General features: G+C 40.7%; 1 protein-coding gene across 11 annotated transcripts in view; it reads left to right on the top strand.

Annotated features, from left to right (window-relative positions):
* Positions 1 to 10,900, top strand: part of LOC309705724 (LIM domain only protein 7-like) — a 34,228-nt gene extending 23,328 nt beyond the window's left edge. For 4 of the 11 annotated variants that reach the window (XM_082531680.1, XM_082531679.1, XM_082531676.1 and 1 more), the window contains 15 exons: positions 249 to 363; positions 1,020 to 1,181; positions 1,272 to 1,450; positions 1,561 to 1,624; positions 6,083 to 6,108; positions 6,234 to 6,341; positions 6,435 to 6,518; positions 6,782 to 6,975; positions 7,159 to 7,203; positions 7,485 to 7,537; positions 7,621 to 7,792; positions 7,903 to 8,085; positions 8,207 to 8,315; positions 9,925 to 10,027; positions 10,287 to 10,900. In XM_082531680.1, coding sequence (XP_082387806.1) covers positions 249 to 363; positions 1,020 to 1,181; positions 1,272 to 1,450; positions 1,561 to 1,624; positions 6,083 to 6,108; positions 6,234 to 6,341; positions 6,435 to 6,518; positions 6,782 to 6,975; positions 7,159 to 7,203; positions 7,485 to 7,537; positions 7,621 to 7,792; positions 7,903 to 8,085; positions 8,207 to 8,315; positions 9,925 to 10,027; positions 10,287 to 10,324 — 1,635 coding nt within the window. In that variant the 3' untranslated portion in view covers positions 10,325 to 10,900. The remainder of the gene's footprint in view (positions 1 to 248; positions 364 to 1,019; positions 1,182 to 1,271; positions 1,451 to 1,560; positions 1,625 to 6,082; positions 6,109 to 6,233; positions 6,342 to 6,434; positions 6,519 to 6,781; positions 6,976 to 7,158; positions 7,204 to 7,484; positions 7,538 to 7,620; positions 7,793 to 7,902; positions 8,086 to 8,206; positions 8,316 to 9,924; positions 10,028 to 10,286) is intronic. The other 7 variants (XM_082531684.1, XM_082531681.1, XM_082531682.1 and 4 more) reach the window with 7 other exon arrangements.
* Positions 10,901 to 15,911: the final 5,011 nt, after the last annotated feature.

Here is a 15,911-nt window from a genome sequence, read left to right as displayed (position 1 = left end):
TTTTTTTTAATTACCATTCACTACAGTGTTTCAAACTTAAAGCAGCATTAATATGGCATTTCTGACCGTAACTGGTCATTCAGTTTATCCCTTCCTTACTATATTTGTGTAGCGGGCCACTCAAGTCTCTAATTTCCACTAGGAAGCATTCGACATTAGATCACACGGTGTCACCTTTACGTGTGTGTGTGTGTGTGTGTGTGTGTGTGTGTGTGTGTGTGTGTGTGTGTGTGTTTTTCCGTTTCCAGGTGGATCACAGTGACATGAGAGTGAGCCTTACTCTTAAACCCAACAGTCTAGCTGACTTTGGTTTCCATACTCACTGGGACTCGACGGGGGTGAGAGTTAAGCTCATTCAGCCCGGTAAGACTCTTGTTAAATGTAACTCTGGAGTGCTGAAGTTTTGTCACAAGAACAGAGCGTTACATTTAGCATCTTTGTGTGAGACAGGAACAAGTCAGTGACAGATGTTTTCTTTTTTGCTTTTTATAGAGGAAATTTGCTCTCACAGGTTAGCGCTTAGAGAATAAAACGGTAACAGATGACACTGACAGTTCAGGTCACAGACTAAAAAGGCATCAAATTTGTTAGTGGGTCGATTTTTGTTATGAGGGAAATTGTATGCAGCAGAAGGGGAAGAGTGCAGAATTTCAAAGCTATTTTTTATTCTGGTGGAGGGGGAGAGATGTCAAAACGGCTACATTTTGATTATGTTTTCTGAACATGGTAATTATGTATACGGTTACTTGTAGGGAAGAGAAAATTTAACCTAGGAGTTTTACAGTATTTGAGGGCTTCTGAGCATCAAACTACCAAAGTGATTTAAAACGCAACCATGAATAATGAATTGGACATGAGAGAGGTGTCACTTACTCGCTGCTTAGTGGCCCACTTTCAGATAGGAACAGTTCCTACTGTGTTTCTCACTTCATGCTAAGCAAATAATTTCTGAATTGGCACTTTCGTTTTTTTCATGTTATGCCATACTCGTTTTCATCTTTCTTCATTTCTTCCCTCAGGCAGTCCAGCCGAGCTCTGCCAGCTGCGTGTCGACGACGAGATCGTGGCCGTCGATGGAGCTGCGGTGGCACACATGAACTCAGACCAGTGGAGGGATAAAATGTCATCTGCCCTGCAAACCGGCAGTTTGACCATGGACATTCGGCGCTATGGCAACAAGGGTAGGATATTGAGTAAAAGCGGCTCTGTTTTACCACTTCCTGAAATTATTAGCGTGGTCTTAGAGTTGATAGCTAGTTGTTTTTAATTAGATTGGAGCACCGGCGAGGGGACTCATCACAGCCAGCCAGGCCAGAGCAGGGTGACCCTCAATCTGACTGCTGCTTCTTCGCCTGTCCTGATAGGGTGCCCTGATCACCATGCCAACAGTGCTGCCTTTCCAGACACACAAGTCACACAAGGGTTCAAAAGCAATGGGCACACAGACAACGTGAGCACTATTTTAGCAGCTATCACAGCAATTTAAAAAAAGAAATGATCAAAGCTCTTCTTATAGTTTGTGGTGTCTTTTTTTTTTTTTTTTTTTTTTCACCTGCATAGGTGATGCAGGGTAAAGTCATGGGTGGAGAACTTTGTGAGACACATGGGACAACCAGAAATAAAGGTAACACCAAGCATAAAGTGTGTAATCGCAGTGATATTTTAAAAAAACACTTCCTCTAAAAATAACTCGGGTGTAATATGTGTAATTTCTCACTTTGTCCACCCTTCCTCTTCATGTAGATTGTAGTACTATTATTAGAAAAAATCAGAAAAGGAGGGCAGAATTTTTCAGGCAGCAAGGTAAAATGGCAGTTTGAACTTCATGTGAAGCGGCTTCGGTGGCTGGTGCTTGGCTTGGTTTGAATTGTCATTAGAATTAAATACGCATTTTTAGTATGCTTGTTTTTTTTTTTTTTTTAAAGAATATTTAGGAGATGCTAATTATAAGGAATCAAAAGATGCATGGTGATTAGCTGATTGCCTTTTACTAGATAACCACTGTGATAACATCAGTCTATTATACTTTATAGCAGTGCTTTAATCAGAGCAGCGTAACCACAAATTACACCAAAGTAAATCAGCTATTAAAGGATTTCTATAAATTGCTGTTCGTTGTACAGTTTGTTCATGAAAAATCGCAGAAGAACTGAGGGCAGGGGCGCAGACTGTACTGCTTTTCACAGTGATTGGCCAATTTTAACCAAACAGCCACAGAGATACGGCACTGATCATGTCCAAAATATAGAGACCATAATAAATATAAGCCTATATTAAGATGATCTCCTCTCATTTCTCAGTTTTTGCATTGATTTCCTCTTAGTTCCTATCAGGTGCAGGAAGGGGTCAGGAATTTGAGGCATTTAACAAAATGACAATGATGCAGCTTTGCAGCCATCATCTTGAAGTCATTGCAGATGAATAGTTATGTAACAGGTTTTCCAGGACCGCATAAAGTCCTGTGGAAAGCCCCATGATTCAGTAGCTTAGAATCATCTTAAGCAGCAAAAACTTGAATTCATCGTTTTGGGGATGATATTGGTCTCTCAAATCATTGTGGATGAACATTGGTTCAGTTCACTTAAGTATGAAGGCGTTTGTTTATGCAGAGGTCCCTCAAGGTCTGACCACAGCCTCTCAATCAAGTTAAGATCTGGACTTTGACCAGGCCTTTGCAACACTTCTTTGGCCGTGGTCTCATATTTGACTCTAGAAGAGTTGAGTGAACTCGTTGACTGCGAGGTGCTCAGCTCCCGTGGTTGAAAAACAAGACCAGCACGCCATCCTTCTGTGCTGATGTGCTTGTGTGTTTTCATGCGTTTAGTTTTCACCAAATGTTACACTGTGCATTGTTGCCAGTAGGGCTGCTCAATTAATCGAATTTTAATCACGATTACGATCTGGGCTTTCAACGATCATTAAAAATGACTGAGCCGATTATTAGCCCCTCCCTCATTTATCCGCGACACCTTAAAGGCCGGTCCGTGAAAATATTGTCGGGCATAAACCGGTCCGTGGCGCAAAAAAGGTTGGAGACCGCTGATTAAGAGGACCCGAGGGAAGCTCGGAAAGCTAAGCAGAAGTTATTTGGAGAGTGACTGCCGTTGGTTGAAAAGAGAGTTTAAAAAAAAACAAAAAAAAAACTTCAGTGGTGTTGCACACTATTTTATATTATTTTTTTAAAGTCATTGTTAACCCTTTAAAGCCGGTCAGAGCAGCACGCTCCGTTTTGCGTAACTATTTTTAAGAAGAAGAAAGTGTGTACATTGTTGTACTTTATTGAGCCCCGTGGGGAAATTGCTCTCTGCATTTAACCCATTCACTCAGTGAAGCAGTGGGCAGCCATTGGGCGCCCGGGGAGCAGTGTGTAGGGACGGTACCTTGCTCAGGGGTACCTCAGGGTAGCTGTTAAGGGGAATCGAACCCCCGACCTTCCGATCATGGGGCAACCACTCTACCTACTGAGCTATCCCTGTAGAACCTGAACTGTGTAAGCTAGCGCAATAATTTGTTTTGCATATGAAACCGGAGGAGTTGTACTTACATCTTATGCCATCAGCTTGTCCTCGGTCACGGTTTCCTTCCACATATAGCTTTGCAAAAATTGCATAAAAAGCGCTTGCAGGAACAAAAACATAATATTCCAGAAACACGTTTTGCCGTTCCTATCAGCTGTTCGTAACACTTCCCACAGTGAAATGATGCACCTGCTGTTTTCTTTGCAAATTTGCATCATAGGATTGTTTTTTTTTTTTTCCTGCAGTATATAAAAATTGGTGTATCTCCAAAATAAAACTATGAAGACACTCAAAATAAATTTCCTGTGGTGGGAAACTATTTTTTGCAACTTTATTGTATTTAAAGTTTTGAGGGATAAACCTCTTAAATTTCTCCAAGTAGAAATATATGTAAACAAAACAAAAGCGATTTTCAATTTTTTTTGTAGTTTATTGCACTTTTTTGCAATTTATGTAATTGCTATGGACTTAATGCATACATATTATTAAAATATGGGCTATAACAGTTGTATTGATGTATAGCAACTTGAAATGCTCCCACAAATGGCACTACAGCATGTAAAAAAAATAATATAAGCTCTGGTGGACTTGGTTCCATAGTAGGTCTTAAAGGGTTAAATAAATATCGTCAAATAATCGTGATCTCAATTTCAGTGAAAATAATCGTGATTATCATTTTTGCCATAATCGAGCAGCCCTAGTTGCCAGACATCTCCACTTTGGTCTTGTCTGTCCAAAAGACATTGTTCCACAAATCGTGCGCTTTGTTCAGATGCAGCTTTGCAAACCTTTGGAAGCTTTGCTCTTAGAGAGGAGAGCATTTCTCCTGGCAGCTCCTGTAGAGTCTGAAGATGCATCTCTTGGGCTTTTTGCATTTTCTCGGAGCATTGCACGGTCTGACCTTGGGGTGAATTCACTGGGATGTTCACTTCTGGGGAAATGATGGCATTGTGTTAGCACACTTCAGTGCTCCAGACCTGCAAACTGCCAAAACTTCTGCTTCTGTAAAGGTGCTCACACGTGCTGGTTATCCGTCAAACAAGTGCAGTTGATCACCAACATCTGCTGCTGCTGACCTTTTCCTAGTTTTTTTATAGGTCTGTATGTAGTCCTATGAAAGTTTTTAAACTTTTTTTTTTTAACCCCCCCCCCCCCCCCCTTCATATAACTATGTGATGTCTGTTTTGTTTAAGCTTACCATTATATTTTATGGCAGCTTCTATACTTTAATCATATACCAAAGGTAAATGGTAAATGGCCTGCATTTGTATAGCGCTTTACTCAGTCCTTAAGGACCCCAAAGCGCTTTGCACTACATTCAGTCATTCACCCATTCACACACACATTCACACACTGGTGACGGCAAGCTACATTGTAGCCACAGCTGCCCTGGGGCGCACTGACAGAGGCGAGGCTGCCGGACACTGGCGCCACCAGGCCCTCTGACCACGACCAGTAGGCAAACACGGGGTTAGTATCTTGCCCAAAGATATTTGTCATGCAGCCAGGAGGCAGCCTGGGATCAAACCACCGACCTTCTGGTCAGTGGCTGACCTGCTCTGCCACCTGAGCTACAGCCACCCATGGTACATCATGATGGTTCTTTTAAATATATCGAGAGTACTTCCTCACTCATATGTTCCTTCAGCAACCTGCAACCTCTCTCCTGGCTCCTCTCTCCTTGAGATGCATTTTGGAAATTAAGGCATCCCTAAATAATGACACACTGGAATTGATTTCAGACAGGAGGCGGAGGAGATGAGGAGGCACAAAACAGAGAAATGAGAAGAGCCCACTGTGTGCAACGGTTCTTTATGTTGTTTTCATTGTTTGATCAGTAACTTTCTGGCACGAAGACTGATATCCTCTGCTGTCCTTTGTGGTTGTTGATGATTCTGTGTGTCCTACGATGGCTTTTCTCTTCAGGCTGTGCAGGATTCAGCTCGTGGGTGTACTTATGTGGTAAATATTTGCACTGTGTGTAGCTGCTGTTGCGATGCTAAAGACCCACTGTGTGTCATGCTGCATCATCAAGCAAACACATCAAATTTGTGCTTGCTTTACCGCACACTGTGATACCTTTCTTACATTTACAAGTTCTTGAGGCTTTGTTCTGCAGCTTCTTTTTCAGAATTTGCAGTGCGGCATCTTTAGCTGGGGATACATTAGCAGAATAGTGTGCTGAATTTTGATAAACTGTCGGCATGTTGGCCCTGATCATTGGAGAGTGATGATCCTGAATGAGTGGTGAGAAGTGTTTAATTCAGTCCTACTGGTAAGTCTTCAGTGACCGGTTTGGGTCTTTTTTTTTTTTTTTTTTTTTTTTTTTATTATATATATATATATATATAGCTTGTCTGGGATTGGCCAGATGAAGGCCTCTAGCAGAGCTTTCCTGACTGAAGCAGGAACAAAATCAAATATCCACTACATTTTTCTCCAGTCTTCCTTAATCTTCTAATGTGTCCCCAGTAATTGCGTCTGTTTAGACCTGCATGATGCTACTCTACTCTAGGAAAAAACAAAACACTAAACAGGTCCTAAACTATTATTCTCTCTCACAGGAGGGTCAGAATCTGCGATATCTGATGTAAGTTTCTGTACTATTTGATTAAAGGATGTGCACAGTCAGAAATATGTCACCTGCGTGTGTTTAAAGAGTTGATGTACTGCAGTGTGATCACGTTTGAACTTAGTCTGTCTGTGCATCACCAGCTCCAGGTGCCATCGCTCAGCCCCCCCTCATCCAGCTGGTCTTGGGACCTTGAGGAGGATCGCAGGAGACAGGAGAAGTGGCAGGAAGAACAGGAGCGCCTCCTACAGGTGAAGCCTCTTTCAAACAGAACTAAGGAGCATATGCTTGAAGTTCAGTTCAATTTTATTAAAGTGCTCTGGTGTTTTTGGATTTGTTTTTAGGAGAAATATCAGCGGGACCAGGAGAGGCTGGAGGCAGAGTGGCGAAGAGACCAACGAGATGTAATAGACCCCAAGAATTCAGGGGTAATGTCGCTTTCATTTTACAGCAGTTTTTATAATAGTTTTTTCCTTAATAAGGCACCAAAGAAGGGAAGTTTTTTTTTTTTTTAAAGATCCTAATGTATGACATTTTACTACATTTTGAGATTACACTGGTTACACTATAATGCATTTTCAGTCAGCAGCTCTGACACTGACACCGCACTGAATTATTTTGCTCACTTTTATCAGTGTTATATTGTTTTTCTTTCTCTAAATACTCTACACGTACAATATTCATGTTTCAGAGCCAGAAAACCTTTGAGGTGACCTCTGGTGATGTGGGCCTCGCCAGGACCCAGCAGCAAGAGAATGCAATGCCGAAGAAAACCAGAGAAGAAGAGCAGAGCACTGATGGAGAAAAGCTGAAAGAGTTGTTGGGGCCAAAACGGCAAAGTAATGCACACGAAGTGCAGAATGAGATGGTTGCCCAACAAGACTGGTAAATAAAGCTTTGCTTCTTTCTTAATGCTGCTCTTATCCATGTGGTACAAAGAGCATGTTTATTACAAAGAGTCTCATCTGCAAAACGTTCTAAAGCATTTTTTAATCATCATCACTGCTGTTTCTGCTGTGCCTCCTGTTGCTTTTGCTGGGCCTTATTTCTGCTAATGCTGTACCTAAGGGCTGATGGCTCATGTGGCTTTGCTCAGCTGTCCCCTGCACACAGGTCAGATCAAGCCTGGTCCAATTTCCACTGTATTTGTAGTTTTAGTCACGCAGGTCCAGGTTTTGCACACCACTTCAGTGATTTTTGTAAATTAAGCTATTATAAAGGTAGATAATTGTTTGTTTTTTCTTTTAGAGAAAAACACTTTTAACAAATGCTTGATTTATGACTCAAAGCACAATTTCTTAAAAGAAATAAAAGAAAATCACATCAAAATATTGTGGACTTGAATTAAAAATTGCTCTCAGGGTTGAATAATGCAGACTTTCTTGTTCCCATAGGACAAAGTCCTTGTCTTCCCCAGTATTAGCTGGGCCTCACAAGTATTCTAGAGGTGAGTTTAGCTCTTCCTCTTATATTATCCATTTCTGTGTTGGAGATGTACTTCTCTAACCCGTTCAACGTGCTTTTGTTCAGGGGATCAGAGTAAAAGAAAAGGACTGTCTGTGGCCAAGGCTGAGAAAGAAAGGCAGCAGATTTTAGAGGAGATGAAGAAAAGGACTCAGCTTCTGACTGACAACAGCTGGATACGTCAGCGCAGCAGCAGCTTTTACAAGGATCCCATGATTGTTGGGCTTCCTCTGAAAAGGTGAGACCTCAGCCAAGCTGCATTTAAGATTGGACTCATTGCCCAATGGCCTGTTTTTCAGTCCGTGTGTTTCCAATTGTTCTTCTACTACTGTGATTTCTTACCTGCAGATATGACTCTCTGGATAATCTTGATAATTTGCGTCAGCCCCAATCCTCAATCTATAGTTACCCTCGACCACACTCGGCTGCTGCAGGTTACGTTACACCGAGTAGGAATGCCTCTTCGCGATACAGCACTGGATCAGTATTATCCCTGAGAAATCCTTACATACAGTCCTGTCATCAGGCCAGGTACACATCTATGTAAACTACAAGCTTTAATCTCTTGTACATGTACTTAAAAAAAAAAAAAAAAAAAAAAGGTCTTTACAGACATTTTTGGCCTTACTTGGTTACCATTTGCCTGCCCCAGGATGGTCAATGGCAGGAGGAATTGCTCTGTCTGTGGGCGTATCCTTGGTAGTAGACCAGCTATGGTCATAGAGGCCCTTAGTCTCTACTTCCACCTTGGCTGTTTTCAGGTGAGAGGGTTTACCTGGGTTAAGGTGCAGTCACAATAGCTCCAATACCTGCAAATAGCTGCAACTGCTCCTCATCTCTAAGGAAACTATTCCATTTTTGACATGAGGTCCTTCAGTTTTTTATAGTTAAAATGTGATCAGAGTTCATGGTTGGCCAATAGAAACACGGAACTTATTTTCTTATAGTTCAGTCACTTAAACTCTGAACGCAACAACAATGGAACAACAACAAATGGAAACGGCAAATGATGCACAAAACACATGATGACTTATTAGCAATAATTTCTGTGAATCTGCATACAATGCTGCAGAATCTGTAGGCAAGAGACAAGAAAGCTGCCCCTGCAAGACAAGAGACTTGGTCCTGATTTCTTATGTGTTGACCAAAGTTCTCATAATTTTGGAACTTTAAAGTTCAATACTGCCGGAGTGTAGGATTTCCACCACAGTAGTGGATCTATTTTAATTTTTTTCTTATTTTCTGCCCTATGGTAGATGCACATATTTTATTTTATATTTTTCTAAAGAGGTAAAGTTTCGGACTTAGATATGCATACATGTGCAAGTTATCCCTGTGAGCTAAATGCTCAGACTCCTCTAAACTTTAGATTTATGACCCCTTTTTTTCTAATCTATGATCTCATCTGGGTATCTATTATCTATATGATAGATTTATGATGGATATTATGATATGATAAAAGGTATATCTTAATATGGTGATATCAAGCACACAGCTCTGGCTTAACAGAAGCCATACCCATCTGCTGTTTGAATCTGTTTGCGAGGGACAGCCTATCAGAAGAAAGTTGATTTAAAGGGAGAGGCGCTAAAATGACGTGTTTTATGCAGAGGCCTAATATGTACATGACTTATACAAATTTTCAGTTCTACTCCAATTTTCAGTTTTTATTCTTGCGCCCTACTTAACATAACAGGTCCCAGTTAAAATGAACATTTAAGAGAAGAAAAACATACACCCAGTATAACTGAACCCTGTATGTGTTTTGGGGGTTAATTCTGAACAAAATTTTAGGGTTGAGACTAATGTGACTGCAACTTGCTTTGTGAGGTTGGCAGGAGTCTCATGTCTGTGGTCTGTTTTCCAATCATAGTTATCAGTTTGCATCTGCTAGGAGGAGTGTTTCTATCACTTTCATGAATCTATTTTCATTAGCCAGTCTGTCTCTTTGTCTGTGAAGCTTCTGGGGGTGGTGGTCAAGCCCACTGTTATGTTTGTCATTATTTTCTCAGTTACTTATTATGCGCATAGTGGAAGAAGCCAACCTGCTGTCCTGCTTTGCTTTTAGATCCTTGCTGTGAAAGTCTCACTGGCAGGGGACCCCTAGATTTAGCTGGCCTTGGTTCATTAGCATGTAGATGTAAAAGCAATTTCACTTCTGCCTCCCTGTAAGTCACAGATGCACATCACACTTGTTGTGATATTTATATGCTGTGGGGTTTTTACGCAAAACAAAGCTTGGTTATCCTGTGCTCGGGTGGCGGACCGTCTGGTGAAATAATTTAGACGCTAAAGACCCACGTCACAGCTCGGCTGGATTTGTCTTAGATGGTCCCTGAATCCTTTCTCACTTCCCCGTCCTCCCCTCAGTGCGTGGGCTGCCATCAACATCTCGGAGGAAGAGAGAATGGAGCCCAGGTTCAAATCCGAAACAGGAAGCCCTTCTGTGAACGCTGCTATTTCCAACTCAGGTGTAAGTATTGGTCATTGTGAGACATGAACATCACACTTTAGTTTCTGTCCCTCTATTAACCTTCCAGATTGCTTTTTCATTTTTTTTAACATTGCATTATGCATGACTTAGTCTATAAAATCATTTTTTGTTTGATTATTGTTCTGTAGAAAAACTGGAATTATTACCCATCACTCACTGAAAGCTAACTTTTCTTATAATACTTTAAAATGTGTTTAAGATGTCACATATTTACACCTTTAAAAACTTGTTTTTCAAGGTACCATGTTTACTTGCATTTTAGTCACCCCCATGTGAGCAGCTTGCTGTACTCCAGATTGAAGAGTAAATACAGTGGCATGGGGGTCTCTGAGCAAAGCTATGCTGTACAGAGGAAATCGCAGCCAATTCACAGCTTCTACTTCCTGAGCATCGGTAAAACTTTATATAGAGTTTTGGCAAAGTAGAACCTATACTTCTGTTTTTTGTTTTTTTTTTTGTAAATGACATAAGTGGTGCCTCGTTTGACCACCTTTCTCCTGCTAATTTATTTCCAAGTTAGATTTAATATATGAAATAAAGATATGATGGGAACTGTTTGATTTACGCCTTCATCTTAATGCTAGTGTCTTCAGATCCGTGTGCCGTGTTAAAATTATCAGCTATTTCTTGAGGCTATTCGTGTAACTCTGGTATGGAAATGAATTTTAACGTGTACTGAAGCACTTTCTGTTCTGTTGTAATGTCACTGAATACACACTGGGGTAAATCACTTGTGTGTGTGTGTGTGTGTGTGTGTGTGTGTGTGTGTGTGTATATATAATGTATGACTGTCTCACATACAAATCAGCCTCTTAATTGAAATGTCTTTGTAAATAAAGTGGACTGAACATATGCAAGTGTTATTTGTTGTTCATTTGTATACCACATGGTGGCAGCATTGATCTCACTTTGATCTAATTGTCACTGTAGGCAGAAATGACTTCACAGTTGACTGTCTTTACTTGTTGGTGAACATACTTGACTGTTCACGTAATGCAATGACCAGTGCACCTTTATTACTGGACGTACTAATGTCCTAACTGGAGTAAAGTGTCATCAATAAACGAAAGAAGCAGAACATTTACACAACGTGTTTCACATTGGTAAAAGAAATTTGGAAGAAGGAACAAATTGAAAGCCTTCGCCCAGCCGGATACTGGATGGTGTTGCACCTTTAGTCGATGATGATGAGGTAATAGAAAGCAGTCCAGTCATTTCTGTTTTTAAAAACAAAACAAAAAAACCCCAAAACATCAAAAAAGCCAAGTACATCGTCACTGCTTTCTTAGTAATTCAGAGGGTAAGTAGCAACCAGGTGCTGCTAATAAAAAAACCAAAAAAAACCCCACTTGATTTAATTGATCATTGGGAAGTGTGAGTGCTTCTGTAAAAGCATAAGCTTTGCTGGTTTGGACTATTTAGATTTGTTAACACAATGCAGCAAAATTCCCAGGAGTGAGCACCCTGCAAACCAAACCAAAGGAAAAACAAAGCTACATCTCAGACTACACGCGCAGTCAGCACACTGATTATTGAACTTCCTGACAATACAATTAGAAAGACTAAAATATGGCTTGTCTGGAAGAGTTGCCAGGATGAAGCCTCTTCTAAAAACATGGCAGCGCAGCTTAGGTTTGCAAAGTTGCATCTGAACAAAACCACAAGACTTCTGAAACTATGTCCTTTGGACAGACAAGACCAAAGTGGAGCTGTTTGGCAGTTGTGCACAACTGGTGAGCACAAATGCCTCATACCAACTGTAAAGCACAGCGAGGGGAGGGGTGATGATCTGGGCTTGTTTTTCAGCCACCATGGACACCTTGGGGGCAGTTCAACCATGAACAATTACATACCAAAGTATTCTAGGACTCAAAGATGAGGCCTTCTGTCCGACAGCTAAAGCTTCAACCAAACTGAGTCATGTAGCAGGGTAATGATCCCAAACACCAGAGTAAATATACACAGTGGCTAAAAAAGAAAAGAATCAGGATGTTACAATGGCCCAAAGTCCAGACCTCGACCTGAAATGCCAGCAAATCTTAATGAACTGCAGCAACTTTGTAAAGAAGAGTGAGCCAAATTCCTCCACAGCGACACGAGCGACTGATAGTCACATACAAAATGATAACTTCAAGTTATTGCTGCTGAAGGTGGTTTTACAGGCTATTGAATCTTAGCCTCTACCTAAAATTCTACAGTCATGTAAAAATGTTTTCGCAGGACTGTAGAATTAATGAGGCCTTGTTCTGTAATTTAGACGATGACTTTATTTACCTCTGCTACACTTGCATGCAGTAGCAATGACAAAATGATAGCACTGGTTAAGCATAAAGGACTTGTATGGCAGTCATTTTTGGCAAAGTTGCTGCAGTGCAGTGTAAGGTGCAATATTATTTTTTTTGCCTTCCAAGTGTGAAGGGAGTACTTTTTGCTTTTTAAGGAGTTTTGAAGAATGTCAAAACATTAGTGGACACTTTGTCCATTTATGGACCAAATACCAATCCCCTCAAAGCTTGTAAAAAGGAAATGTCCTCTGTTGAAATGAGCAGTGACAGACAAAACTTCTCTCGCCTCCAAAATGCTGGCGTAAGAGAGAAAATGTCCGTGTGTCATTTGAGTGAACTGTTTTACAGGAAGCTGATGAAGCAAGCTTAAAGCAACAAGGAAGAGAAAGTTTACTGTCCTCTAACCTTTCAATGGGGAAGTGCTGTCCAGTGGTAGATTGTCTGTCATCGAGCTTTAAGAGGCTGTAATGTTACCTCCAGCTTAATATGGGCATTAAAGGTCGGTTCGGGGTTACTGGTGACCGTTTCTTTGAAACATGAGGAAAGCTACTTGCATGAATATGGCCATTATGCAAATACTGGGGCAAAACAAAGGCAGCATTTCATTCGTAGGAGGAAGTTGTGCGCCAATGCAACTGTGTTGTTATTCACAACACAAAGACAACGTTGCCTGATATGTTTTGTTTTGCACTGGATGAATAAAATGAGAATACGGCAACAGCGTTGTCAGAGGTAGCTGGATCACTGAGCTCTCTAGGAATACACACTCGCTCTGACGTGTTGAACACTGGTCATTCGGAGCTCTGGGCTTAAGAGAAGGGATTTTTAAAAAAATGTTTTACTGTGATCTGGTCTTTCGGAAGAGCGAGGTCAGCTCCCCAAAGACATTTTTTCAGTTTGACATGCTCCATCTGTTGAGCATGACAGTTGTGGCTCCGCTGTGACCTATTTAAATACCAGAAGTACAGTAAGATGAGGACAGCGGAGAACCAAACACAATGTGCAGCCTTAACATATTTACCACGAGCTAAAAGACTAAACAGAAGTAGGACAATGTTTACAGAGACATTATGCCAAAACACATCTCTCACCATAATGACTGAACTGTCGCTGAGACTTGAATTCTTTACGTGTCAAGATGTTAACGCTTTCCCAGTCACCAATAAAACTGGGAATGCAGCAGGAGTCTGCTGTATGTCTCTCTTTTTTCCCCTTTTTGCCATGATGTTTGGAGCGTCAAATAAGCAAAACCTGTGAGGCTTTAACAAAAGGCCGCATTCAGTCACCAGTGTAGCAGGTACCAGGAAGAATTCTGGACCACAAGTAGACAGCTGAATGATGTGGAATTATTTTTAAACTAAAAAGCTTTTATGTTTTTAAATCTGACAAATCTTTAAGTGGCCATAATTAACCTAAGGATGCATGATGGGAAAAATCTGCTGAACATCACTATAGTGTATGACAAGGGCTATAGCTACTGTTTTTCTTTCTTAAAAACAGGATTTCAGAGTGGCCAAGTGGAAAATCGTGACCCTGGTCTTTGTCAAGAAATCTTAAGAATTCTTAAGGCTTATTGCTTCCTTTGGGTAAAGGGAAAGTACCTCGAGATGTCCTAAGGCTGTTATTTATGGTACTAATTTAAAATTGCTTCTGCCGGTGGTTTCGGAGGACAGGGTTTTTCATGCAAAACTCTTCCCACAAAATTTCAGAGTGCTTATTTGTTCAGCTGGACACATTTAATCATAGCGTGCAGACTACTACTACTCTCTTTGTTAGATTGGCATCTTCTTCCCACACAGTTTTGTACTCAAATTCCCCGTCTGACAAATATGCAAAACTATCCCAAGGCATAGGACCAGAAGAAATGGGGTCATTTGTTTTCATCTCTGCAAATGGTAAAGTTAAAAGACCATCGCTTAATCTCTGAGCTTTGTGATGTTTTACAACACAAAAACTGGTCTTTCTGAGATATAGCACCTGTCTCATAACTGCTGATGTTTTTATAATAACACAGCAAACAGCTTGACAGTTAAACATTGCCAGCCTGCTGCACTGAACAGCCAGTGTTTGTGCAATCTCACAGGAAAGATGCTGACACGAGGAAATTTAAGCTACAAATATGCCACAAAACCACCTCCTTGTCTACATGCAGATCATCTGTTACACTATGACCCCATATTTGGCTGCCTATCTGGGCAACACAGGAAGCACCCAGGAGGAAGAAGTGGGCGGGCCGACGCCTTGCAGATATTGAAGCATCCTATGAGTGAAGCGTGCTGTAACATTATCCAGAGCCCCAACAGACAGGCACAGAAATCAAGCTAAACAGACGGCCTCCAGGCTGATCTGGAATCTGTTTTGACAATCCTCATTTCATCTCTGATCATGACTGTTTTTCAGCTGTGATTCTAGTACATTTATTCAGATGATGAACATTTATGAAGGTTACATTTCCTCGCATGTAATTAAGGACCATCATAAAATTTTTGGTTTCATACTTTTTTTAAACTGCACTTAAGATTTAAGAACAGTTGTTCTTAAAGCTAAATGCTACTATACTTATGGCAATCCTCTGCTGATGCTGAGCATGTATTGCTTGTGCTGTATTTACAATACAAACCTGGCAACCTACCAAAGGCTGCGTTATTCAATTAATTTAATCAAAGTACGTCAAAGTAGTGGAAAAATTCTTGTATGTTGATTTAAAAAAAAAAAAAAAGGTCTGGGAATCATCCCCTGGTTACCATAAACATGTAATTTTCATGGCAGGCTTTTTATTATTAATGACCAAGTTCACTTTGGACTGAAGTGTTGGTCGAACCGGCAGGCACACACTTCACAAAGAGGATGAACGAGCTAATACTTTCTGAAAATATATATCGGTGCATTTAAATAAAGCAGAATATCATGAAAAGGCAGAAATATTTCAAGCCTTTTATTTTAATTTTGACAATTGTGGCTTATACAATGGGAGAGACCACAGTCACCAAGAACACCATTGGTAACACACTATCAGTAATGGACTGAAATCTTGCAGCACCCACAAGGTCCCCAGACTTCAGTCCTATAGGAAATCTGTGGAGGGAGCTGACACTTTGAGTAGGGAAGTGTTTTCTCTGGTTCAATAGTGGCTCCGTATGTGACAATATGGAGCCAGGAATGTGACAGTTGCAGCTCCTTTCCTGTCCGTGCCTGCTCTTGGTGCACTAGCAGTCCTTGTGAAGATCTTCCAAGTTTTTCAGTCAACTCTTCTTAACAATCCTCCCAAGGTTGCAGTCATTCCTCTCATTTTCCCTTCCAGTCAACTTTAGTAATATAGCACTCTGACAGCCAGCCAGCTTTGCTTGCATGTACTGAACTAGACTGAAATATGTACAATAGTACAAAACCAGCCTGTAAATAGAAAGATTGATATGAGCCAAGTGAAACACCCAGGAATCCCCTCAGAATCAGTTACTGACAGGAAAAAATTTTTTTGTTGAAACACATTACACCAAGTAAAAAAATAAATAAAAAAGCATTATCTTGCAACTGAAATGGCAGCATAAAGGTTTAAATTAAAGTGACCTTTGTAAAAG

The sequence above is a fragment of the Aulonocara stuartgranti genome (assembly GCF_965226115.1).
Source record: "Aulonocara stuartgranti genome assembly, chromosome: 1".
NCBI classification, from domain to species: domain Eukaryota; kingdom Metazoa; phylum Chordata; class Actinopteri; order Cichliformes; family Cichlidae; genus Aulonocara; species Aulonocara stuartgranti.
Note: the sequence above shows the minus strand (reverse complement) of the source record. Positions and strands in the feature narration are given on the sequence as shown.